This window comes from Geotrypetes seraphini, chromosome 2, assembly GCF_902459505.1.
Source record: "Geotrypetes seraphini chromosome 2, aGeoSer1.1, whole genome shotgun sequence".
NCBI lineage: Eukaryota > Metazoa > Chordata > Amphibia > Gymnophiona > Dermophiidae > Geotrypetes > Geotrypetes seraphini.
The window spans coordinates 509,493,924-509,520,317 of record NC_047085.1 but is presented as its reverse complement, the minus strand read 5'-3'; the positions used below and the strand labels follow the sequence as shown (position 1 = coordinate 509,520,317).

The 26,394-nt window shown below is 47.7% G+C and overlaps 1 protein-coding gene across 1 annotated transcript in view; it reads left to right on the top strand.

The window, feature by feature from the left end:
• The first annotated feature begins 6,345 nt into the window (after positions 1–6,345).
• The window catches only part of LOC117354625 (zinc finger protein 493-like), a 106,537-nt gene continuing 86,488 nt past the window's right edge, over positions 6,346–26,394 (top strand). The window contains exons 1-2 of the mRNA XM_033932433.1: positions 6,346–6,505; positions 6,896–7,022. Of these exons, the coding sequence (XP_033788324.1) occupies positions 6,482–6,505; positions 6,896–7,022 (151 nt within the window). The 5' untranslated portion in view covers positions 6,346–6,481. The remainder of the gene's footprint in view (positions 6,506–6,895; positions 7,023–26,394) is intronic.

Genomic DNA, 26,394 nt, shown 5'->3' with positions numbered 1-26,394 from the left:
CTTCTAAAATTCTGTAGAGAATGTCAGGCCCCTCTCTTCAGGGTCACCCGAGGTACCCTCTTCCCTGATAACTTCTCTCAGGCCCATAAGGGCATCAGGAAACCACTTGCCTGAACTTTGGGTTGATACTTCCTTCAATCGATGAATCCATCTCTTTCTTAGCTGCTTCTGAGTGGCTTGTAGCTCTGTATTTCATTTTTCCACTTGTTTCTGGCACTCCAGCTCCGCAGCAGTGTCGGTAGCAAGCCGAGCCTGGGTCCCCTCTAACTTCTGGGACAACACATCATTCTCTTTTCTTAGCCAAGGACACTCTTGCTGGGTCCTCCCAGCCATCTTCGCCCCTCCTCCTCCTGGAGGTACATCTCTTGTAACTTTCTTTGGAGCTGGCCATTCAGCTCTTCCAGTGCCTTTGTCTGGGCTTCCATTGCCTCACAGTTCTTTGCTGCTTCCTTTAACTGCTCCTGAAGCCTGGTATACTGCCAGCCTGGCACTGTTGCTGCTCTACTTTGACGTTTGCATCCTCTGCTTTGGCCTGATGGTCATCTCCTCTGGACTGTTACACGGCAGACTTGTTCTTTTAACTTTTGAGACAACACTTCATTCCTTGCTCTGAGGTTGCCAATTTCCTCATACAATTGTTTCACTATTTTATTCTTAGCTACTTCCATCTCAGTCAGTTGAGTCTGAACAGCTTTGTGGGCTTCTCAAGCCTCTTCTGTACTTTCCTTTTGCCTAGACAACTGGTCCTGGACTTCCACTAGTTGCCTCTGGAGGGTTTTCTTTTCTTCCCTTAATTTAGCCACCTATTCCACAGCAAATAGCTGGTCTTCTAACAGGTCTTCAATTTGGCACTTAGCCTGGTCTAGCTCAGTAGCTAGATCTTGAATTGGGCTTTGGACCCCCTCCAGGTAATCATCTTGGAGCTCTGTCTCCCCTTCTGGCTGAGACACCATGGCAGATACCCCATTCCAAACTTCAGTGGGCTCCAAATCACAGGGTTTGACCAGGCTCCTTCTCTTGGACTGTGAGTCAGGGTTTGGACTCGCTTGTCTCCTTTCCCTTCTTGGAACTTTTGGGCTTCCATTTCCCCACTCTCCTGGGTTTAAAACCTGCTTCTTTCTGCTGGCTAGTTCCTTGACTGCCTCCTAGTGGTCTACTGGCTCCAGGGCACTTAATCTCTTCTGCTCCTCTGACCCTGCCAGGACCCTGGTGCAAGATCAGCCAGGTTTTTTGCCACTCTTCCTCCCAAACTCCCATTTTGGGTTCCTAGATTCTGGTTAGAGAATGACACGGTGACAAAATTAATCACCGTTCCCTTCCCCGCGGATAACCGCGGGAAACAATCTTCATGTCATTCTTTAAGGAGAGAGGGAAGAATCAGAGTATGAATGGCCACAACCACTGACCCGCAAGCTTTGCTTTGAAGAATGCTGGTGTAGAAGGACCGAGGTTGAAATAGACACTAGAAAATGACATGGGATTATTTCCCGCGGTTATCCGCGGGGGCGGGGACGGTGATGAATTTTGTCACCGTGTCATTCTCTAATTCTGGTCTCTCACCAGTGGAACCTGGAGTACTGACTTTTATATTTCAATCTGTTTTATTGAAGGAACATATCTGAACAGTACAAATTAAAAATACAAGCAGAGCCCTAGTTCTTGTGGGCCCACTCCTGGAATTATGCTAACATTGTAAATAGTTCCCCCAAGCAGGACAAAGTATACCAACATTACCCCTCCCTAAATAAGACCCTAAATATGGAACGTGACCATTACAACAGTAAAAAAGGTGTTATATTTATGTAAATCATTCAAAATCAGACTTCTAGGTCTGTATGATAAAGACTGGAGCTAAGGGTCCCAGATCAACAGGAAGGTTCTTATAAATTTAGGAGTCAGGTGAGCCTCCCAAACTTCGAAAAGTAGCAACCTATGAGGTTGATTTCACCAATGCCAAAAACACAGGGAGAATCCTGTACCCAAGTCTGCATTATGCACTTATGGCCCACCATACATGCATTCAGACACAACAATCGTTTACCCATCCCAAAGACCCCACAACAAGTAGCCTTACCACACAAAACTCCCATAGGAGAACTCCAGACCAGAATATCCCATAAGCCCCTCCTTGAGGGTCGCAATCCAGTCGAGTTTTCAGGATTTCACCAATGAATATGCATGAGATCTATGTGCATGCACTGCTTTCAATGCATATTCATTGGGGAAATCCTGAAAACCCGACTGGATTGTGACCCTCAAGGAGGGACTTTGAGATCCCTGCCATAAGCGAAAGATATTTTAGAACATTGCCAGAGGGCATGAGAGAAAGTGTTATTTCCTGAGCACATTTGTTACACGAGGAAGATAATCAAGCCAGCATGAAAGGCCTGTACTTGAGTAAAGTAGACCCTATATATGACTCTATAACAGTGGTCTCAAACTTGCGTCCCGGGGGCCACATACAGCCCGCCAGGTACTATTTTGAGGCCCTCGGTATGTTTATCATAATCACAAAAGTAAAATAAAACAGTTTCTTGATCATATATCTCTTTAGCTATAAATTACAATATAAAATTTGGTCTTTGTTGTATTCTTTGGACTGATGATTTTTGATTGTGCTTTTGACCAATAAAGAGTTTTTGCAATAAATGACAATATTATTATTAAGACTAAGCCAAAAGGAAAGAGTTTTACCTCATGCAAAATTGTAATTTCTTTAATAAGACATTAACTATTTTTTTCTGATGCCCTCCTCAAGTACCTACAAATCCAAAATGTGGCTCTGCAGAGGGTTTGAGTGTGAGACCACTGCTCTATAAGGTAGGGTTGCCAGATTTTCTGGACCTAAAATCTGGACCCAAAGCCCCGTCCCCCAGTCCTGCCCCGCCTCCCTCAGCCTGTTCACTTCTCGGGAGGGCATCTGCCCAGGCGTAACATCACTGTGTTGCATGCCGTCCCGACGTTGCTCCTAGCTGGAAGCTTTTCAAAACCTGGACAAAAGTGCCAGGTTTTGAAAAGCCGCCCAGACGCCCGAACATGTCCTCTAAAAGGAGGACACGTTCAAGGAAATCCGGACTTCTGCTAACCCTATCTATAAGTGCACTCTCTCCAGACATGTTATGATTTTTGAGAGTGGTAGAATCGCCTAACATCTGTGGCCCCTGGTTCTTTCTCCTGTGGCTCCTCCTTAATATTGTGGACTATTTCCTTATTTGTGTAATTTTCTCTTATTAGTTTACTGATTTCTTTATTTCAAAAGGTATTTTGCTTGAATATTAAATATACAGTATGGGGCTCATAATAATAAAAAAAAAAAAAAGTCTAAAAAGTGGCCTAAATGGATACTTGGACGATCAAAATGTCTGATCGTCCAAGTACCATAACCAAAGCTGGTTTTAGACGTATCTAAAACCATCTTAGGCCTTTCCCCTGCCTCTAAATGCACAGAGAGAAAAGAGGCGTTTTTAGAGGCGGGGAAAGGGCAGGAGGTTGGCCGACCTATACCTAGGTGTACAACAGGTATAACCAAATGTTTTGACAGGTTCCCTAGTCGGCACTTATACGTTTTGACTTAGACCAAGTCAAAACAGGTAGAAGTGTCAAAAAAGGGGCAGCTGAGCTGATGGCGGCTGGTGCAATCAGTTCAGCGGCCCAGCAACCCACCCTCCCCCCCCACCGTAACCATCGCGGCAGGAGAGATGCCTCATCTCCCCTACTGCAATGTGATCACCCCTCTACCCGAATTGCTGCGACCCGCAGCAGGAGAAATGCCCAATCTCTCCTGCCTCAGGTTGTGGCAGTTCGTGTAGAGGAGTGATCGCATTGCGGCAGGGAAGATAGCCAATCTCTCCTGCCACGATACATCACCCCCCCCCCCGACGGCATCGGGGCAAGAGGGAGCCCAAGCCCTCCTGGCCCTGCGATTTCCAACCCCCCTCCCCTCCCAAGCACTCCTGGCCACTCGACCCAACCTCCTACAAGATCGGGCAGGAGGGAGCCCAACCCCTCCTGCCCCACGATCCCCAACACCCCCCCTCCCGAATCCGATGGGGCCAGGAGGGAGCCCAAGCCCTCCTGGCCCTGCGATTTCCAACCCCCTTCTCCCCCACGATCCGGCCAGGAGGGAGCCCAAGCTCTCCTGGACACTCGACCCCCACCCCCTACAAGATCAGGCAGGAGGGAGCCCAACCCCTCCTGCCCAGGCGGACCCCCTACCCCCACTAAAATAAGGGCAGGAGGGATCCCAGTCCCTCTTGCCCTTGACTCAACCCCCCCACGACCGCCCCTCCAAACCCCCGATTGGCCCCCCCCCCCGCTGACCCGCGACCCCCCTGTACCTGGACATCGTTGGACGGACGGGTGCCAAGCCCGCCCGTCCGGCAGGTCAGCCAGCACAGAAATGGGGTCGGATTGGCCCAGGCGGCTCAAACCCCGCCCACATGCTCCTCCTTCTGGTGCTGACAGGGACATGAATTTATCAGCAGATGCTGAAGAGAAATGCAGGCTGACTTTAACACAGACAAGCTGTTTGATTTCACCTTTTTGAGAATGGCAAAAAGAGTATTGGATATGTAATAATGGGTTTATGCATATTTAGAAATTAATGTAAACAAAAATATGATTTCTGAAACTTTTATTTCGATGTCAAAAGGAAGTTCTTTGTTCAAACCTGAGGACAGCCTCTGTCAGTTGATTGGCTGACAAGTGTGATGTCATACTGCCTTGTGAAAAATATAAAAGAAACAGACCAGTATAGAATCAGAGAGACCATTAGGAGAGATGCAAATTTCACACCTGATGGGACTCCATCACACATATGATTTCTGAGACATGTAAGATTAACATAAATAAATAAATAATAATATTGAACTGGTAATATATGTCTGAGTGCCATTATTCCTAAGCACCTAAGAGCGAGCTTGGCGCAGAGCGCAGCACACGTGCGGTAATCAGTAATCAAGCCTAAGGCCCTGATTTGCCCAAATGCCTATGACTTAAGTAATGTAAGCCAATCAGAGCCTTAGGCCCCTCCCCAGGGCACTTAAGGATGCCCTCTAGCTGGCCTTTATAAACAAGGTAAGGACAGGGGTTTGTTGGAGGTCTGGGAGTATTGTTGGGGGCATGACAGTGGCAGGGGGAGAGAATGGGCATCCCTCCCGCTGCAGGAGGGTGTCGGGGGCTTGGTTGGCAGTGGGATTGGGCATTCCTCCCTCTGCTGTGGGGTATGGGGGGGTGGGTTGGTGGTGGGAGAGAATAGGCATCCCTCCCGCTGCTGGGGAAGTGTCCATGGGGCTGCAGCAAAATTTTCTGTTAGGTCTGGGCCACGGGGTTGTGGTTATTTTGACCGATCAGTGTAATGTTAAGAGTCATGAGTCATGTCCATCTCATGATGGCATCAAGTGATTAATAGAGTAAGGTTTCCCCTAAATGGTATGATTGATGTGGGGGAGCTGTTACTGTCTGAGTGCCAGGCAAGAAATAGGAGACCTCACAGAAAGGAGAGATTTATGTTCTAAGTGCTAGTGTGAGAAGAAACTGTGGTTGGAGAGAGAGAGCAAACTAAGGCTCCAAGGCTTTCTTCCTTTCTACCCTTGAGTGGATGAGGAGAGATTCTGCTTAATGCAGCTTTAGGAGGGGTCACAACTAGAGAATGACACGGTGACAAAATTCATCACCGTCCCCCGTCCCCGCGGATAACCGCGGGAAATAATCCCATGTCATTTTCTAGTGTCTATTTCAACCTCGGTCCTTCTACACCAGCATTCTTCAAAGCAAAGCTTGCGGGTTAGTGGTTGTGCCCAATTATACTCTGATTCTTCCCTCTCTCCTTAAAGAATGACATGAAGATTGTTTCCCGCGGTTATCCGCGGGGAAGGGAACGGTGATGAATTTTGTCACCGTGTCATTCTCTAGTCACAAACCAGGCTGACAAGATGCAACTGAAGAAATAATTATATATAAAGGAATGAGCACTTTAAGGGAATATTCAGAATAGAAAAAACTCCAAAGAAAGAGATTAATGTCAGACTCTTCATCACCACTGTGGTCTAAATTCCCAGAAGAGTCTCTTTCTCCTGCTTTTAGCCAGAGCTGACAGGCTGGTAGACTCTTTCTCTCCACAGTGGGCTGAAAATGCTTCCGGGGTTGGTTCTGCTGGAGGATCTGAGAGTGACGCCTTCTTTTCTCCTCTCCCCCAATCAGGGCTAGAGGGCGGACCCTTCTATGACTCTCCCCGCCCAGGGACCATTCTGACCAATCAGCACTGATAGGATTGAAGACCGTGCAGTCAGTGAGAAGATCCGCCTCTCCGTTGTGACATCATCGGTCTGTGCCAAACAGGAAATCTCTTGTTTCCTGCTTCCTTTGTTTCTCTTGTTTGCAGATAAACCGGAAATCACCAGCTCCATATCTCCGTCTCTGCCCTTCTCTCCCTCCCTCCAGCGCTGCAAGATTCCAGAAAAAGAGCCTCCAGGTCAGGAAAATGCCTGCAAGAGCTTCTGCGCAGGTAGGAGACTGGCCCTAACATCCTGCCCCTGCTGCACTTTTCTCATCTGGGATCCTAAGCAGTCCTGGGGCTGGACACTGGCACTTTGGGCCTCTTGTCTAGTTGCTCTGCTCCTTTTCTGGGACTATGAAGGTTAAACACACACAAAGCTCTCTTCAAATAAATATGACCCTACTCTGAGCCTGTGTTATGTGACACTGAATTATACACTCACAAAAATATGTCCCTCTGCTCTGCTGAGCCCCAGTACTGGGTGATGTCAAGTATAACCCCATTGTGGGACTGTGTCTTATGCAAACTTTTCCCTACCCCAATGGGCACCAGCATTGGGAGATCTGGTAGTCTGTGCAATGCTGAAGATTCTGAGTGTGTTTCTGCTTTGTATTTCAGATGCCGGTAAAGTTTGAGGACGTCGCTGTCTCTTTCTCCCAGGAGGAGTGGGAGTATTTAAATGAAGAGCAGAAGGAGCTCTACAGGGAGGTGATGAAAGAGAATTATCAGACCCTAATCTCACTGGGTAAGGGATGATATTACAGTTTTTTGAAATCAATAATGAGACATCATTATAAAGCCAAAAAGCAAATGTAGAACGACAAAAAAAATCACATAGCAAAAAAATTTATATTAATGCTCAAAAATAATATTATGTAGAAGCACCAGCACACTCAGTCGATCACATCAGTGAAAAAATAGACAGCAATTGACAGTCTCCCTTCATAAATTGGCACCGATCGATCACAGGTACTACATAAATAATGGAAATACTTTCAATCCCAGCTTTATCCATATTCACAGATAATGGTATGGCAATCTTTTCTTTTTTTTTCTGTTTTGCCTTTCTGAATCTTAAAGACAGTGATTCATAATTTAAACTTGATTCTTGGGGTTATAGGCAGCCAGTGTATTTATTTGATTAATTTTCTATCCCGTTCTCCCCAAAGAGCTTGGAACGGGTTACAGGTTGACATATATAATATACACAGGAGGATTGCGAAGACCTGCAACAGGACATAAACACCCTCGACAAATGGGCCATGATATGGTAAATGAAGTTTAATGTGGATAAGTGTAAGGTGATGCATGTTGGTAACATAAATCTTGTACACGAATACAGGATGTCTCGTACAGTAATTGGAGAAAACCCCCAGGAAAGAGACTTGGGAGTACTGGTCGACAAATCGATGAAGCTGTCCGCGCAATCTGTGGCAGCGGTGAAAAGGGCGAACAGAATGCTAGGAATGATTACGAAGGGGATCACGAACAGATCGGAGAAGGTTATCATTCTGCTGTTCCGAGCCATGGTACGGCCCCACCTGGAATATTGCATCCAGCACTGGTCACCATACTTGAAGAAGAACATGGTACTACTCAAATGGGTCCAGAGAAAAGCAAATAAAATGGTTAAAGGGCTGGAGGAGTTGTCATACAGTGAGAGATTAGAGAAACTGGGCCTCCCTTGAAAAGAGGAGACTGAGAGGGGACATGATAGAAACATTCAAGATAATGAAGTGAATAGACTTAGTAAATAAAGACAGATTGTTAACCCTCTCTAAGGTGGGGAGAACGAGAGGGCACTCTCTAAAGTTAAAAGGGGATAGATTCTGTACAAACGTAAGGAAGTTCTTTTTCACCCAGAGAGTGGTGGAAATCTGGAATGCTCTTCCGGAGGCTGTCGGGGAAAACACCCTCCAGGGTTTCAAGACAAAGTTAGACAAGTTCCTACTCGATCAGATGTACGCAGGTAAGGCTAGACTCAGGGCTCAGGTCCTTGACCTAGGGTCTGCCGCGGGAGCGTACTGTTGGCACGATGGACAACTGGTCTGACCCAGCAGTGGCAATTCTTATGTTCTTACACACAATAAAGTGAAAAACAAAAATTGTACTGCCAACTTCATAGAAGCACAACAGAAAACATATACAGTTTACAGGTTTTACAGTACAAGTTTTTTTGCTAATTCGATGCATACTAGGGCTTGTGGTAGACTAGTCCATTTGGCTGGCTTGCCCAGGAAGGTTAGCACATGTACAGCTAATACACAATTCCATTTAATAAGAATTTGTATTTATTGTTTGCCTCACACAAAATAGAATGAATTTTGTCTTACTGCAGCCACCAGTCTATTTTCTCAAGGCCTGCCTTCTCCGTCTATCTCTAGAGAAAACTTGAGAGTGCCTCTTTCTTCCTCAGGGACCTCTAGAATGAACCCAGTATGGGTAGAAATACCTCTCTCCTGTGAGTCCCGCCTGTGTGATTCAATACTGAGCTCCATAGCCGATTGCATTCTGGGACCTATAGTTCCACATTTGATTAACATCTCCTGCTGCCCAGGGATATAATATTTGCATGGGGGAGGGAAAACCCCTTAATTTGTTACAGGAATCTAATACTAATATACATAATTTGTAGTTTATAAGATAAATTTGACATAGTTACAATGCAAGATATATCAATATAAGTTTTTATCCTAACGTGACACACATCGAGGATCTAGTACCTAGATACATTAATATTTCTTTGTAATCTATCGGCCTTAGGTGATGGAGTTAGGTGAAGTGGTATGGTTTTATTGCTTTTCTAAAGCTGAAGACTCCTTCAAGGGATCTGATCTGTGGGGGCAGTTGATTCAAGTGGCTTGGTATGAAGTGGGAGTAGGAATGTTGTTTGGCAGTTTGCAGTTGTAGGGAATGACCAGGGGGTATTTTGAGGCGAATTTCACCCTGTGAGTGGAGGGACCTGTTCGGCACATACGAAGGAAGCTTAATTGTTGTGTAGTCCGGGTTTTGAACACTAGCATCAGTCCTTTGAAGACACAGCGTTTGGCTACGGGCAGCCAATGAGCCAACGATAGAGCCTGGGTGACAGGGTCATGGGCAAGGACGTTTTTTAGAAGTCTGATTGACACATTTTGTACATGCTGTAAACATCATATATTCGCTGTGAGACCATTGAATAGGGTGTTGCAGTAGTCCATACTGGAAAGGACTAAGGTAGTTGTGTGAAGTCAGACTCAGAAAAGTAATTCCTTATTTTTCGGAGCGGACATAGGTAGTAAAATGAGGAAGATAGCACCTGAGTGATATGGTTGGAAAGCGACAGGTTGGAGTCAAGGAGTATTCCTTGGCTGCGTGCATGGTCCTTCGCATTTATGGTAATTGAGTCCCAGTGTAGTGAGAGATGGATGTGGTTGCAGTGCTCTTTGCAGATCCAAAGGAGTTCTGTTTTGTAGGCGTTTAATTGTAGGCGTTTAATTGTAATTTGTTTTCAGACATCCCATTTTTGATTTCCGAGAGGCATTTTAGGAGTTTTGTGATCTGGGCATCACAGGCTTCTCCTAGCAGTAGGTATAGTTTCATATAGTAGGGTTGTAGATGTTCTGATTTCCATAGTTTGTATATGAGTCTTACTGTTGCATTTTGGACTAGTTGTAGATGCAATAGCAATGTTTAAGAGCAAAGAACTAGTGTTACGTTACAGTAGTCTAGTCAGGATAGGATTAGGGATTGCACTAAGATTCGGAAAGTCTCTGTTTCAAAGTATTTTCTAATGGATCTTAGCTTTCTCATCATAAGGAAAGATTGTTTTAGTATTGATTGTACGTGGCTCTTCATGGATAGGTGGCTATCAATTTCTACTCCTAGGATTCAGGATGGTGACCTTAAATATACATCCACACAAGGTTAATCATACAAAGATTAGGTGACTAAATGAAGAAAGAATATCAGAATTGCCACTCCAAGGATCATAATAATATTATCCATATAGGAAATTGTGGCATGGGTATCTTTCATCGATCTAAAACCTTCATATACTAAACTAAACTAAACCTTAAGTTTATATACCGCATCATCTCTACAGATGTGGAGCTCGGCACAGTTTACAAGAACTTAAAATATAGGAAGAGAAGGAAAAAAAAAGGTTTACACGAACTTATATATAGAAGAGAAGAGTAAGGGGGGATAGAATTATATTTTAGTGAAAAGCCAGGTTTTCAGTTGCTTGCGGAATAATTGGAGGGAGCCCAGGTTCCGTAGCGGGGTAGTAAGGTCATTCCAAAGACCTGAGATTCTGAAGAGAAGGGATTTTCCCAGTTTGCCTGCATAGCGAATACCGTGTAGAGAGGGGAAGGATAATTTATACCTTTGGATGGGTGTGGTAGAGTCAGGACTCGAGGAGTTATAAGATAGTGGGATTAAGGGAGGAAGGATGCCATGAATGATCTTAAAAGCCAGGCAGGAGCATTTGAAATGGATTCTGGAAATCACTGGGAGCCAGTGAAGTTTGGCTAGGAGTGGGGAGACATGGTCAGACTTGCGTTTTGCAAAGATCATCTTGGCTGCAGTATTCTGGATTAGCTGGAGTCTTTGAAGACTTTTTTTTTGATAGGCTTAAGTAGATGGCATTGCAGTAGTCTAATTTGGAGAGGATGATGGATTGGACAAGGACGGCGAAATGTTGGCAAAAATAGGATCTTACTTTCCTCAGCATGTGGAGGCTGAAAAAGCATGATTTAGCCAAGGGAGAGAGAAGAATCGATAATGATGCCAAGGACCTTGCTTGAGAACTCAAGCCTCAGTGCAGCGCCTGAGGGTAGTGCGAAGAGGGTGGGCAGGTGTTCTAATTTTGGGCCGAGCCAGAGTAATTTTGTTTTTGATTCATTCAATTTCATCTGTACCGAGAAGGACCAGGAATGGAGTCTCATTATGCAAGCTGTAATGTTCTCGTGGAGGTTGGTGAGGTTCTGGTCAGTCTCAAGGAGGACAAGGATGTCATCAGCGTATGTGTAGATTGTTTCAAGGGGGGATAATTGGAGGAGTTTCAGGGAGGACATATAGATGTTAAAGAGAATAGGGGATAGGGGTGATCCCTGAGGGACACAGCAAGATGGTGTCCAAGGAACGGACATGGTGCCATTTTTGTTGACAGTGTAGGAGCGAGAGCGTAGGAAGTTTGAGAACCACTTTAGGACGGTGGATTCAATTCCTATCTCGGAAAGTTGATAAAGTAGTATGTCGCGGTGGACAACATCGAAAGCTGCAGAGAGATCGAATTGTAATAGGACAGCAAATTTGTTACGAGAATGTAGTTGTTTACCTTAGAAATGAAGGAAACTAGGAGGGATTCGGAGCTGAAGCTGGGTCTGAAGCCATATTGGTAGGGATAGAGGATGGAGAATCTCTCTAGGTAAGAAGAGAGCTGGGTGGCGACTATGGCCTCTAGCAGTTTAGTTAGGAGAGGGATATTTGCTATGGGGCGGTAGTTAGATGGTAAGGAAGGGTCGAGATCGGCTTTTTTCAGAAGAGGGGACAAGGCAATGTGTCCCATTTCTGTGGAAAACAGGCCCGATAGTAAAGCAGAATTTATAAGCCTGGTAAGGGAGGAGATGGCCTGCGCGGGAATGTTTTCGTAAAGGTAGGAAGGGAAAGGATCCAGGATGCAATTGCAGGATTTCAGTTTGAGACACAGTTTAGAGATCTGGGAATCGGATACAAGTTCAAAGGCAGTCCAGGATCTATCAGCAGGGATAGGGTTGGAGTCGTTGGGAGGCAGAGAATTGTAAGAGATTGCTGGGGGGAAAGAACTCCGTAAGGTAGTAATCTTTTCATTGAAAAATTTAGCTAGGTCATTTGCGGATGGGGGGGGGAAAGGGGAAAGGTGGAGTCGTTTTTTGAGGTTAGGTTGCACCAGATGTTGAACAGTGTACTATTTTGGTTTTTTGATCTGGTGATTTTATCTCCATAGAAATTCTTCCTTGCTTTTTTTAGTACTGTGTTATAGAACTTGATGTTGTCTCTCCAGGATTGTCTATCTGAAGTGGATTTTGATTTTTGTCTCTCCAGGATTGTCTGTCTGAAGGGGATTTTGATTTTTTCCATTTACGTTCCAGGGCTCGACATTTCTGCTTTAATTCCCTGTGGTATGGAAGATACCAGGGAGCCTTGCGGCAGTGGGAGATAGGTTTAGTAGACAAAGGGGCAAGAGCACGGTAGGTAGTCCCGGAAAGGGCTACCCAATTATGCCAGTTGGAATCTGGGTCGGCATTTAATAAATTAATAAATTATTACTACAGTACTCAAAAGTTATTTAATAGGTGATAGAAATTTTTTTCTTAGAAAAAATTTTTACTGACACCAATCAGCTTGTGCATTTTCCACCATAGAAAACGTTGGCGGTTCTATACACTCAATGCTATAGCTCAGTACTAGACATATATAGCAAAGACTCGATATGAAAAAATCAACATTTTGTCAAATATAGAATCACAACCAGCATCAATAGTTGTAAAGGTGAGCACTTATCTTTTGCTGCAACTTGTGTCAAACGGCTGCATAGAATCTGCTGCTATAGCCCCAATCAATATCTGTCCAACGGGGACTCATTTCTCCACTAACAAGCGGCTTCCTCGGGGTTTACAAATCGGGCTACAACTGAAAATTAAAAAAAAAGTTAGGCAGTCATTGCCATAATTCTAACAGTTGAAGTAAAAAAGCTGTACTTACTTTTAGCGTTAATAATAATAATAATTTTATTTCTTATATACCGCCAAAGCCATAGTAGTTCGAGGCGGTTTAAAACGAAGAAGGGCTGGACAATCAGCGAAAAAAGTACAATGGTACAATCAGAGAAAATAGGTGGCAGAGGAAAAAAAAAAAAAAATGGTACAAACAGAGAGAAAAAATAGAATAATCAGCGAGCAGTGGTGCAATCGGTGAAGGATGGTACAGTCAGCAAATAAGGGGCCAGGGTGGGCATAGGGGTTTTAGGGTATGAATCGGGTGAAAAGATTAGTTTTTAGTAGTTTCCTGAAGTTTAAGTAGGATGAAGTGTGTGAGATGATGTGGGCCAGCCAGTTATTATGCACATCATACGCTATGACACAAAAGTACAGCTGTAAAAATGGCGCTTATAATAGCATGAACGCTGACACATGCGCAGTAAAGTGATTGACGTGATCGTGTCTCATTGGCTTAAAAACTCCCTCACTAGTCTGGCAGCGGAACCATTATGTCGATGAAACAAACTGACCAATCCATAACTATTTAATCTATGTGGATGCATGCTTTTCAGAAGGTAAATCCACCTTAGTTCTTTCTGTTTAAGTCTTTTTACCCTGTCCCCTCCGCTTAAAGATTTGGGTTTCTGGTCAATAGCAAGACATCAGAGATCCTGAAATTTATGTTGAAATAATGCACAATGTTCAACTATAACCTCTGAGCTACGATTCCGCTTCAGGTTTGACTTATGTTCATACTTCTGGTCTTCAGATCTCTCGTAGTCATGCCCACGTAAAGTAAATTACAGGGGCAAATGATGATATAAATGATAAAGGTGTAAAAAAAATTCCGATCATATCTCTTGTTATTAGATGGATTCACGAAAACTTTAGTCTGCAACGTGATCTGACAAATGCTGCATGAATGGCATTTAAAATGTCACTTTACAATATCACTCTTAGATGTTGTCTTTGATTTAATCATTGCAGGGCATAGAATTTCTTTTAAGTTAGAGTTACGAGAAAAAGCTATTCTGGGTAAAGATTCACAATTTCTCAGTTTCTCCTGATGATTTGTACCACAGAATTACTTTTTGAACAGTATCGTAAAAACATATTTCAACATTATCCTCAAACTCATTAGATCTTCGTTCATCCAAAAGGTGTTCTCTATTGATGTATTATCCCAGGACAAGCAGGCATGATATTCTCACATGTGGGTGACGTCATCTACGGAGCCCCGACGCGGACAGCTTTTCAAGCAAACTTGATTGAAGATTCAAGTTTGCTGAGCTGCACCACGCATGTGTGCCTTCCTGCTCCACTAGAGGGCGCATCCCCTCCTCGTGGTCTCCAGTTCGTTTTTTTTCCGCGGAGCCAAGAAGTCCTGTATTTTTTAGGCTCTGCCCGAACTTGTGCCTTCTAGCACCGCGGCTTTCTTATTTTATTCTTGAGAGTCGCTGTGCGTCTGTGTTAGTGTTTTGCCGTGTTCGCGAAGTTTTTTGACAGCCCGGGGGCTCCCGGGTTATCGCGGCCACGTGGCCTCGTTGGCCGCGGCCTACTTTTTGGCTTATGTCCCGGCCCCTGTCCGGGTTTAAAAAGTGCACCTGGTGCGAGCGTCTGCTTTCGCTTACCAACCCGCATCGTTGATGCATCAGGTGTTTGGGAGCAGATTATCCCACCGAGTCCTGTCCCCGGTGTGCCACTTTCCAGCACCGAGCACTCCGTTGGCGTAAGGCCAGAATGGTGGACCTTTTTGCGGTCGACCAGCCCTCGGCCTCGGCATCGGCCCCGGCCTTGACCTTGGCTTCCTCGGCCCCGCCTCAGAACTCGACCCCGAAGACCTCGAGTTCGCAGAAGTCCTCGGCTCCGGGTAAGTCCCCTCTTCCTTCCTCAGGTTCTGCACCGACGAAGAAGCCAGCCTCGGGGACGCCGGTCGGGCATGGTGGGAGTTCCTTGCCTGCGGCCCTGGCGAAGTCCTCGAAATCTTTGGGCCGTGCCTCCACCACACGGGAATACTCTAAATCGAGGTCGCCCTCGGTGGAGTGCACTGCGGCTTCGGACATGCCGTCGATGCTGCCCGTGCCGGTCTTTCAGGATATGCTCCGGGTGATGATATCATCGGAGCTGTCCGCGGCCCTGGCCCACCTTAACCCGGCCCCGACTTCGCGTGCGCTGGACCAGCCTGAGCCTCGCGTCGAGGCCCCTCGGGACAAGGTGCGCCGATCTCAACGCCTCTCGTCCTCAGATTCCTCGCCGAGGACTTCGAGGCGTTCTTCCCCAGCGGGGCTCCGTGGGGCAAAACGTCGCTCGAAGCATGTCGAATCCTCGGGCCGTAAATGTTTGAAGAAAGCCCGAAGTTCACCTCCACTGCGGGGTCGCTCCCCGACGTCTCGCTCAGGAGGGCCGCTGAAGGTGGCGGAGTTGTCGCTCACCAACCCTCGGCTCTTGTTGACTCCCCCTCGGTCCGGGGCTCCGGTCCGAGGCTCTAGGCTTTCGCCGAGGGAGTTCGGGGACAGGTCTCCGGCCCAGCGTCGGTCGGTCCCCCGTACCCCAGCGTCATCTCCAAGGGGCTCCTCGAGGCGGCGCAGGTCCTCGACCCCGGAGCACTTCCCGAGTGCCTCCCCGGGGTCGGAGCGTGTGTCGGAGCGGGAGCCTCGGTATTCTAGAGAGGCTTCCCCTTCTTTTTCTGCGAGGCGGAGGTCACGTTCACCGTCCCGCACGGGGCTCCGGGAGCGTCTCGGCCTTCTTTTTCTAGATTTGTCCAGGACATGGGTCGCGCGCTGGATTTGGACCTCCAGTCTGACTCTCGATATTCCAAAGAGTATTTGGCGGAGCTGGATATGCCATCTCCGCCTAGAGTGTCTCTCAGGCTGCCGTTGAACCCTGTGTTCCGGCAGACCTTTATCAGAAACCTTGAGACTCCCTATATGGTGAAGGCTGTCCCCTCTAAGACGGAGTCTAAATACCGTACAGTGCCTTGTCTGGGGTTTGAGCAGCCGCAACTTTCTCACCAGTCGCTGCTGGTGGAATCCTCTTTGAAGAAGGCTCACCCCTCCTGGGTCTCAGCAGCGGTCCCTCTGGGGTGTGAGGGCAGGACCCTAGACAAGTTCGACAGAAGGCTCTACCAGAACTCTATGATGGCCTCTAGGGTGCTGAACTACACCTTTACCTTTACGTCCTATCTAAAGCATCTTATTGAACTTTTGGGGGCTTTCATGGCGGATCTGCCGACCTCCCGTCGTGGGGCGTTTGGTCTGCTCCTGTAGGATTTTTCCAATCTGCGGCTCCATCTGTTCCATGCGGCCTATGATGGCTTCAAGCTTTCCTCTAGGGTCTCTGCCTTTGCTGTGGCCATGCATCGACTGGCTTGGTTGTGCCTGGTCGATATGGACCCCAACTTGCAGGAAAGGTTGGCGAACCTTCCCTGTGTTGGTAAAGAACTGTTTGATGACACCATTGAGGCGGCTACAAAGCGCCTCTCGGAACATGAGAGGTCGTTTGCTTCCCTGGTTCGGCCGAAGCCTAAGCCGCCCGCCTCCAGACCCTTTCGGGCCATCCCGCGCCGCTACCCATAGAAATCCACTCCGGCCTTTTCTAGGCCTCCGCCCCGGCGTCAGCAGGCTCACCCTAGGGCAGCGATGGCGAACCTATGGCACGCGTGCCAGCTGTGGCACGCGAAGGCCTTGCAGCTGGCACGCGGGAAGGTCCGCAATTAAGATATGTGGCGCGGCGGGAGGCGAGTGTGCCGGTGTCTGCTTTGCAGCTCACCTGGCAACAGGGCCGGACTGGCCATTGGGAGGACCGGGCATTGTCCCGGTGGGCCGCGGCCCATCCTCCTTTGCTGGCTGCAGTCCTGTGAGTGGATGTTTAGCCTGCCTGTCTTCCCCTTAGTATCCTATGAGCCAGGCAGTGTGTGCGGGGGAAGTGGGGGGAGGAAGAGAAGCTTCACATTGAGTCTGTCACAGGAACTCAGTGAGGCTGTAGTGTGACTCCACATGTGACATCTGTAATCAGGAACAGTTCCTAGTGCTCCCATGCTAGAGAGGTGAGGATATGGGGGGATGTTAATGTGTCTAATAATGTGCTTCTCTGTAAAAACCTCTGTATCTTCCATGGGGGACATGCTAAATTCAAGGAAATAAAAAAGCTGCTTATGATGATTGCATAGAGAAGTACAGTAAGCTGAGAGGAGAGCTGGGCTCTCTGTGAACAACCAACACACTAATCCTCTGCGCTGTACCTTATGGAAAACTCAATATAGCAAAAAACAGTAAAGTGTATATGTGGCCCTTCACAGTGCTTTTGTAAACATCATAATAAAATAACAAAGGCTCCAATAATGAAAAATAAAAGTCCTTTTCCCATACACTCAGGTCACCTCTTAATTAGTTGTTATTGTGATGAATCCAATGTTGTATAGTCATTAATGCGATTAATCCAGTTTGCATTTCATTTTATTTGGGGAATCGCAGTCACTTCTTATTAGTGGCTGGCCGTGCCTCTCAAGTGTGCTTCTGCATTTTAGCCCTGCCCCTGGACTTCAATGGGCGGGGCCTGCGTGAGGTCATGTGATTGGGCTGCTCAACCTAAAATGCCCGGGCCTATTTTTTGTCCCAGTCCGGCCCTGCCTGGCAATGTGTTCCTCGCGGCTGCCTGAACCGCCGCGGGGCTGTGAGACAGTATATTTTTTGACCAAAACGGATGTCTACAATTAGTAAAATTCCCCAATCACATATTTTTTTATGGGGACGGATTTGTATACAGCACTTCATTAGATTTTTTTTTATTATACAAATTTTATCTTTTTGTAGACTTGAAGTCTTGAACAAAGAAAATGAGTACAGCAAAAAAAGCAAAAACAGATAGTGGAAGACCATTCCAAGAGGTCTGGACAGAGACATATGGAGTGATTGAACGCAGTGGGAAAGCATTGTGTATTATGTGTAATGAAAGTGTTGTGTCTCGCACATCAAGTGTCAAACGTCACTTTGAGACCAACCATAACAGTGTTGCTGAACTTAGTTTAGCTCAAAGAAAAGAGTTCCTTGTAGGAAAATTAAAGAAATATCACTCCCAGTCTCTTAGTTTTAGCAACTATCTTTCAAAAACTAATCATCTTACAGTTGCCAGCTTTCAAATTTCACTGTGCATGGCAAAACATGGTAAGCCCCTCTCTGATGGAGATTTTATCAAAAAGGCAATTTTGGCTGGGAGTAATTCACTCTTCCATGATTTCCAAAACAAGGATAAAATTGTGCAGTGCATCTCTGAGATGCCGCTAAGCAGAAATACTGCAAAAGATAGGGTTCTGCGAATGGCTGCTGATGTTAGTCAACAGCTTACTTGCGACTTACAAAAAGCACCCTTCTACTCCATGTGCTTGGATGAAAGTACAGATATTACTAACCATGCAAGACTAGCGCTCATTTTGCGTTATGCTACTGGTGACATCAAGGGAGAAGAGCTGGTAAAACTGCTGTCTTTGCCTGGAAGAACACAAGGGATAGATATCCACAATGCTGTGATGGAGGCTTTTTCATCACTAGACATAAGTCCAGAAAAAGTGGTTTCAGTTACTAGCGATGGAGCACCTAGCATGGTGGGGACAACATCAGGATTCATTCATTTCTTTGCTAAGGAAGCAAAACATCCACTGATTCAATTTCACTGCATAATACATCAAGAGGCTCTCTGCGCCAAAGAAAGCAGCAAAAAACTTGACGATGTCCTCAAAGATGTAACAAAAATGGTGAACTTCATCATGGCGCGTGCTCTTAAGTTTCGACAATTTCAAGCCCTTCTTGATGAGGTTCAGGCACAATATAACACTTTAATGTACAATAATGTCCGGTGGCTGAGCAGAGGACGAGTGTTAGAGAGATTTGTGGCCTGCTTGGAAGAAGTTAGGCTATTTATGAACGAAAAGGGGGAAGACTATCCTCAACTCACCAACATGGCCTGGCTTACCAACCTCATGTTCTTTACAGATTTTACTAACCACTTTAATGTACTAAACAAAAAATTACAAGGCGTGGGAAAAACAGCAGAAAGCATGTTTAGTGACATCAAAGCTTTTGAGAGAAAATTGCATGTTTTTGAAAAAGACCTTGAGAGTGGACAGCTAAAATATTTTCCCAACCTAAAAATACATTTGGATAATTCTACAACATTTGTGGACAGTCATAAAAAACACCAGGAAATCCACAAAGCATATTCCACCATTGTAGCCGAAGCAAAGGAGAATTTTAGTAAAAGATTTTCTCAGCTCCGTAAGATGGAGACAACCCTTTCATTTATAACTTCCCCAGAAAAGTCCACATTTGAAGATCTTGATCTTTCCTGCTTACAGTGGTTGGATATTCAAAATTTGGAAATGGAGCTACTGGAATTTCAAGAAAGCTCTATCTGGAAAAGTAAATTCAATGACCTGCGTGCGGCTCTTGAACGTATTGAGTGTGAAAGGGTGACAAATGAAATCACTGCTAGCAGTTCTGAAAATGAAATCCTAAAAGCGTGGAATTCTCTGCCAGACAATTTTAAGTCCATGAAAGCACTTGGGATTGCTCTTCTTACTTTGTTTGGGTCATCCTATGCTTGTGATAAGCTGTTTTCAGCTTTGAATCATATAAAATCTGATGCTAGAAACAGATTAACGGATGACATGAGTGCTGCATGTGTTGCTCTGAAATTAAAGCACTATGAGCCAAGGATTGACAAGTTATCAGCATGCATGCAACAACAAAAATCACATTAATTTTTTTCAGAGCATGCCCAATGCATATGTTTACATGAAGCAGTGTTTATCCCAGGACAAGCAGGCATGATATTCTCACATGTGGGTGACGTCATCTACGGAGCCCCAGCGCGGACAGCTTTTCAAACAAACTTGATTGAAGTTTCAAGTCTGCTACACTGCACCACGCATGTGCATGCCTTCTTGCCCACTAGAGGGCGCATCCCCACCTCGTGGTCCTCAGTTCAGTTTTTTCCACGGAGCCAGAAGCCCTGTGGAAATTGAGCTCCTGTTTTTCTGCCTTCTGACACCGCATCTGGGTTGTTTTGCTCGGTCGCTGTGCTTTATTTGTTGTTTTCCTTCTTAGTCACGTCGTTTATCGTCGAAAAAAAAAAAAAAAGTTTTATTTCTTCCGTTCGGCTCCGGGGGCTCCCGGGAGCCGCGGCCGTGGGACGTCGTTCGTTCCCGGCCCCTTTTCTTTTTCATGTCCCGTCCCTTGACGGACTTTAAGAAATGCACCCGGTGTGATCGGTTGCTGTCAATTACCGATCCGCACCGGTGGTGCTTGATTTGCTTGGGTCCGGAGCACCCTAATGACTCCGGTGAGAGGTGCTCCACTTTTCAGTCCAGAGCGCTCCGCCGACGCCGTGCCCGGATGGCGGAGCTCTTCTCTGCAGACCCCGCGGCGGGGAAGGCCTCGACGTCGGCCCCGGCCTCGACCTCGGCCTCGGGATCCTCGCCGCGTCCCTCGACTTCATCGAAGCCTGCTGCTCCGACAAAGCCTTCCTCGGGTAAGTCCCCGCTTCCCTCCTCAGCTCCGGGTTTGGCGAAGAAGCCATCCTCGGGCTGTTCGACAGCGGGTGGGTCGGCCTCGGCCCAGCCCAAGGTTGGCAAATCTAGTCCCCCGAGGGAATACTCAAGACCGAGGTTGCCCTCTAGGGAGCACCCCCCGGCCTCGGACCTACCGGCCATGATGGGGATCCCGGCCTTTCAAGACTTGCTCCGAGCGTTGATTACCTCGGAGCTGTCCGGAGCCATTGAGCAGCTGCAACAGGCTTCGGCCTCGACTGCGCCGGTCTCGACGGCCCAGGCCTCGGCGACCTCGGCCTCGGTGCCCTCGACTTCGGGTGCCGGTCCGGCCCCAACTTCGGCCCCGACCTTGCCCTCGACTTCGACCTCGGAGGCCCAGCCTGAGAGAACCGTTAGGCCTAGGGACAAGGTGCGTCGGGTCAGGAGGATATCCTCGTCCTCTTCTTCGAGGTCTTCCAGGGGCTCCTCGCCCTCGGGCCGGCCTCGGGCGAGGCGTCGTCCGAGGAAACCCAAATGTTTTCGGGGTTCTCCTCGGAGGCGTGGCCGCTCTTCGCCGCTCGAGGGCGAGACCTTGCGTGTCTCGGAGCTCCGCCTCGACAACCCAAACCTGATTCGTTCCCCCGTGAGAGGGGGTTCGAGAGACTCTTCCCCGAGACGGAGGGGGCGCGCCTCGGTACCTCGGACCCCCGGGGTTTCTCCCAAGGGCTCTTCAGGGCACGGGCGTTCCCCGACCCCTTCGAGGTCGCTTGATGTGGCCTCCTGGGGATCGGGGTCTGGCAGGGAACCGCGGTATTCCCGCGAGGCTTCCCCCTTCTGTTCGGCGGGGAGATCTCGGACCCCCTCACCGGCCGCCAGAACATCCTCCTTCTCCAGGTTCGTGCAGGATATGGCACAAGCCTTGGGGCTTGACTTAATGGCGGGTTCTCAATATACTAAAGAGTTCCTAGAGGAGCAGGATCTTCCTACTCCCCCGAGGGAAACTCCTCGCCTTCCCCTGAATAAGGTTCTACATCAAACCTTCCTTAAGAACTTGAACTCCCCTCTTACAATCACTGCGGTGCCGTCGAAGATGGAGTCCAAATACTAGACCATTCCATCTAAAGGGTTCGATAAGCCTCAACTCTCCCACCAGTCGTTGATTGTGGAGTCGGCGCTTAAAAAGACTCAACCCTCCAGAGTCTCGGCGGCGGTCCCGCCCGGAAGGGAGGGGAGGACCCTGGACAAGTTTGGTCGTCGCCTCTATTCTAATTCCCTCATGGCCATCAGGGTCCTCAACTGCGCATTTACGTTTTCATCCTATTTGCGTAGCATGGTGAAGAACCTACCTCAGTATCGGGAGGTCATGCCTGCTTCCCATCGAGAGGGGTTTGCCACATTCATGTCCAATTTGTCTCAATTGCGGTTGTACCTGTTCCACGCTGTGTACAACGCGTTTGAGCTTGCTTCGAGGGTCTCGACCTTTGCGGTGGCTATGCGCCGGCTGGCCTGGCTCCGTACCCTCGATATGGATCCTAACCTACAAGAACGCCTGGCCAATTTACCATGCGTGGGTTCTTTTTTTTCCCAATTCTTTATTCATTTTCATATCTCATAACAAGTATACAATAATCATTCAATATTTATACAATTCACTTGTATACTTCATATAATATTAAATCTTATATTATCCCCCCTCCCCCCCTTCCCTTCCACACATATCAACATTTTATTTGAATCTCACACATTATACCCTCCCAATCCCATATCATATTATTCTTCTATAAAAAAAAGTGTCTAATCATTCGAATATTCAATCAATGGCCCCCAAATTTTTTTAAACTTGTTATAATTTCCTTTTTGCATAGCAAGAATTCGTTCCATTTTATAAATATAACATATAGAATTCCACCAAAAAGTATAGTTAAGTCTTGTATAATCTTTCCAATTTCTAGTTATATTCTGAATGGCAACTCCTGTCATAATCATTAGTAATTTATTATTATTTGCTGAAATTTGACTCTTTGCTGTCATCATTGTTCCAAACAAAATTGTATCATATGACATAGCAACTGGATTTTCTAGAAAATAATTAATTTGAGACCAAATTGACTTCCAGAAGGCGTTAATACAAGGACAATAAAAAATTAGATGATCCAAAGTCCCTGCTTCTAGATTACAGTGCCAACATTTATTAGATCTAGAGCTATCAAACTTTTGTAAACGTACTGGGGTCAAAAACCATGCGTGGGTTCTGAATTGTTTGATGAATCATTGGAGGCGGCGACCAAACGTTTGTCGGAACAGGAGCGCTCCTTAGCCTCCTTGGTCCGTGCTAAACCTCGTGCCCCGCCGTAAAAATCTTTCCGGCCGCTCCTGAGGAGATACCCGCAGAAGTCTACCCCTGCATTCTCGAGACCTCCGGCACGGCGCCCTCCCCAGCAGGGTAGAGGGGGACAGCCGAAACCTCCGGCGCAGGGAGCGTCCAAGCCGGCCCCGTCCTTTTGACGGGCTGTGCGGATGGGGGCAGGCCCCCTCCGCAATATCACCAGACCCCCTCCCAATCGAGGGCCGACTCAGGTCCTTTTCTGTGGCTTGGACCGAGATTACATCCGACGCATGGGTGCTCCGGATCATCTCCGAGGGCTACTCGCTGAATTTCTCAGCCACGCCGCCGGACCATCCACCCGGAACGTGTCCGTCCAACCGCAGCCAACTTCCCCTTCTCCTTCTAGAGGCCAGGGCCTTGTTGAGCCTACGGGCGGTGGAACCAGTGCCCCCAGAACAACGGGGAACGGGGTTTTACTCCCGTTACTTTTTGGTCCCAAAGAAGACAGGGGACTTAACGCCCCATTTTGGACCTCCGAAAGCTCAACAAATTCCTGGTCCGGGAGAAGTTCCGGATGTTGTCACTTCTGGTTTTATACCCTCTGTTGGAGGAGGGGGACTGGATGTGCTCCCTAGACTTGAAGGAAGCTTACACTCATGTTCCGGTGCATCCCGCTTTCCGCAAGTATTTACGGTTCAGGGTGGGAGATTGGCACCTTCAATATCGGGTCCTCCCATTTGGTCTGGCTTCGTCCCCTCGAGTCTTCACAAAGTGTATGGTGGTGGTTGCGGCAGCTCTGAGATCCCAGGGGCTTCAGGTCTTTCCCTACCTGGACGATTGGCTCATCAAGGCCTCCACCAGAGAGGGGGTTATCTCAGCGACCCGACAGACTATCATCTTCCTTCAACGTCTGGGGTTCGAGGTGAACTTCCCCAAGTCTCAGTTGAACCCGACTCAATCCATTCAGTTCATCGGAGCCGTGCTGGACACTGTTCGCCTCCGTTCCTTCCTTCCTCCTCCTCGGTTGCAGGCACTGCTTCGATTGAGTCGCCAGGTTTCGCTGATGCCCACAGTTTCGGCTCATCGCATGTTGGTGCTCCTGGGCCACATGGCGTCGACGGTCCATGTCACTCCATTCGCCCGATTGCACATGAGGCTTCCTCAGTGGACCTTGGCCTCCCAATAGCGTCAGGAGTGCGATCCACTCTCTTGCCAGATAAGGGTGACTCCCTCTTTGAGACGCTCGCTCCGTTGGTGGACAAACTCTTCCAATCTTTCAGGGGGTTTGCTCTTTCTCGTTCCGCCACATCGCAAGGTCCTGACCACGGACTCCTCGGAGTACGCGTGGGGGGCTCATCTCGACGGTCTGCGGACCCAGGGTCTATGGTCGGAGGAGGACCGTCTTTGTCACATCAATGTGTTGGAGCTTCGTGCCATTTTTCTGGCAGCTCGAGCGTTCGGCCACCTGCTCCACGACCAGGTAGTCCTCGTACGCACGGACAACCAGGTGGCGATGTATTATGTAAACAAACAAGGGGGTACGGGTTCTTGGGCCCTGTGCCAGGAAGCCCTGCGCCTTTGGGAATGGGCGGTCTCCCAGAACATCTTCCTACGTGCGGTTTACATCCAGGGAGAAAAGAATTGTCTCGCAGACAAACTCAGTCGTCTTTTCCAGCCGCACGAGTGGTCGCTAAACTCCCGAGTCCTACGTGAGGTCTTCGACCACTAGGGGACCCCTCAGGTGGATCTCTTTGCTTCCCCGGAGACTCGCAAACTGCCCCTCTATTGTTCCCGGATGTACGCCCAGGACCGTCTCGAGGCAGATGCCTTCCTTCTCGACTGGGGAGAGAGATTCCTTTATGCGTTTCCTCCTTTTCCTCTGATAATGAGGACGTTGGTTCATCTCAAGTCCTCCAGAGCCACTATGATTCTCATAGCGCCACGTTGGCCTCGTCAGCACTGGTTTTCCCTGCTCCTTCAACTCAGTGCCAGGCAGCCTCTACTTCTGCCAGTTTTTCCCTCTCTGCTGTCTCAGAGTCAGGGTTCGCTGTTACATCCCAATCTTCAGTCATTACATCTGACGGCTTGGTTCCTTTCCCCCTGACTTCGGCGGTCAGGGAGGTGTTGGAAGCCTCGCGCAAGGCCTCGACTCGGCTTTGTTATTCCCAGAAGTGGACCAGATTTTCATCCTGGTGTGCCTCGCACCATCTGGACCCGAGTTTGGTTCCGGTGTCCTCGGTTCTGGAATATTTGCTGCATTTGTCCAAGTCTGGGCTGAAGACAACTTCCATACGGGTGCATCTTAGTGCTATTGCTGCTTTCCATCGGCATCTAGAGGGTCGTTCTCTCTCTCTTCATCCTCTGGTGGTTCGTTTCATGAAGAGTTTAGTTAATGTTAATCCTCCTCTGAAACCTCCTCCTGTAGTTTGGGATCTGAATGTGGTCTTGGCTCAGTTGATGAAACCTCCCTTTGAGCCAATGGACAAGTCTCTTCCTAAGTTTCTCACTTGGAAAGTGATCTTTTTACTTGCGCTCACGTCTGCTCGTCGAATTAGTGAGCTTCAGGCTTTGGTTGCGGACCCGCCCTTTACTGTGTTCCATCATGACAAGGTGGTTCTTCGCACCCATCCCAAATTTCTACCTAAGGTTGTGTCTGATTTCCACCTCAATCAGTCTATTGTCCTTCCGGTGTTCTTCCCGAAGCCCCACTCCCATCCGGGTGAGGTGGCACTTCACACGCTGGACTGTAAGAGGGCGTTGGCTTTTTATCTCCAACGTACCAAGTCTTATCGGAAGGTTCCTCAGTTATTTTTGTCCTTTGATCCTAATAGGCTGGGACATCCTATTTCCAAGCGCACCTTGTCCAATTGGCTAGCTGCTTGTATTTCTTTTTGCTACGCTCAGGCTGGTCTCACGCTCCATGGTCGAGTCACGGGGCATAAGGTCAGGGCTATGGCAGCTTCTGTTGCTTTCCTCCGGTCTACTCCTGTGGAGGACATATGTAAAGCTGCCACTTGGTCTTCGGTTCATACGTTCACCTCCCACTACTGTCTGGACACTTTGTCCAGAAGCGACGGCCGGTTTGGCCAGTCGGTGTTACGTAACCTATTTTCCTAAATTGCCATCCTCCCACCTGCCCTTTTTTGGTTGGCTTGGAGGTCACCCACATGTGAGAATATCATGCCTGCTTGTCCTGGGATAACTTACCGTAACAGGTGTTATCCAGGGACAGCAGGCATATATTCTCACAACCCGCCCTCTTCCCCGGGGATGGCTTCTTTGCTGGTTATGGAACTGAGGACCACGAGGTGGGGATGCGCCCTCTAGTGGGCAAGAAGGCATGCACATGCGTGGTGCAGTGTAGCAGACTTGAAACTTCAATCAAGTTTGCTTGAAAAGCTGTCCGCGCTGGGGCTCCGTAGATGACGTCACCCACATGTGAGAATATATGCCTGCTGTCCCTGGATAACACCTGTTACGGTAAGTAACTGTGCTTTTCAGTTTGCAGTTATAAGTTATATTTCTAAGTTATATTCCAATCTGGAAT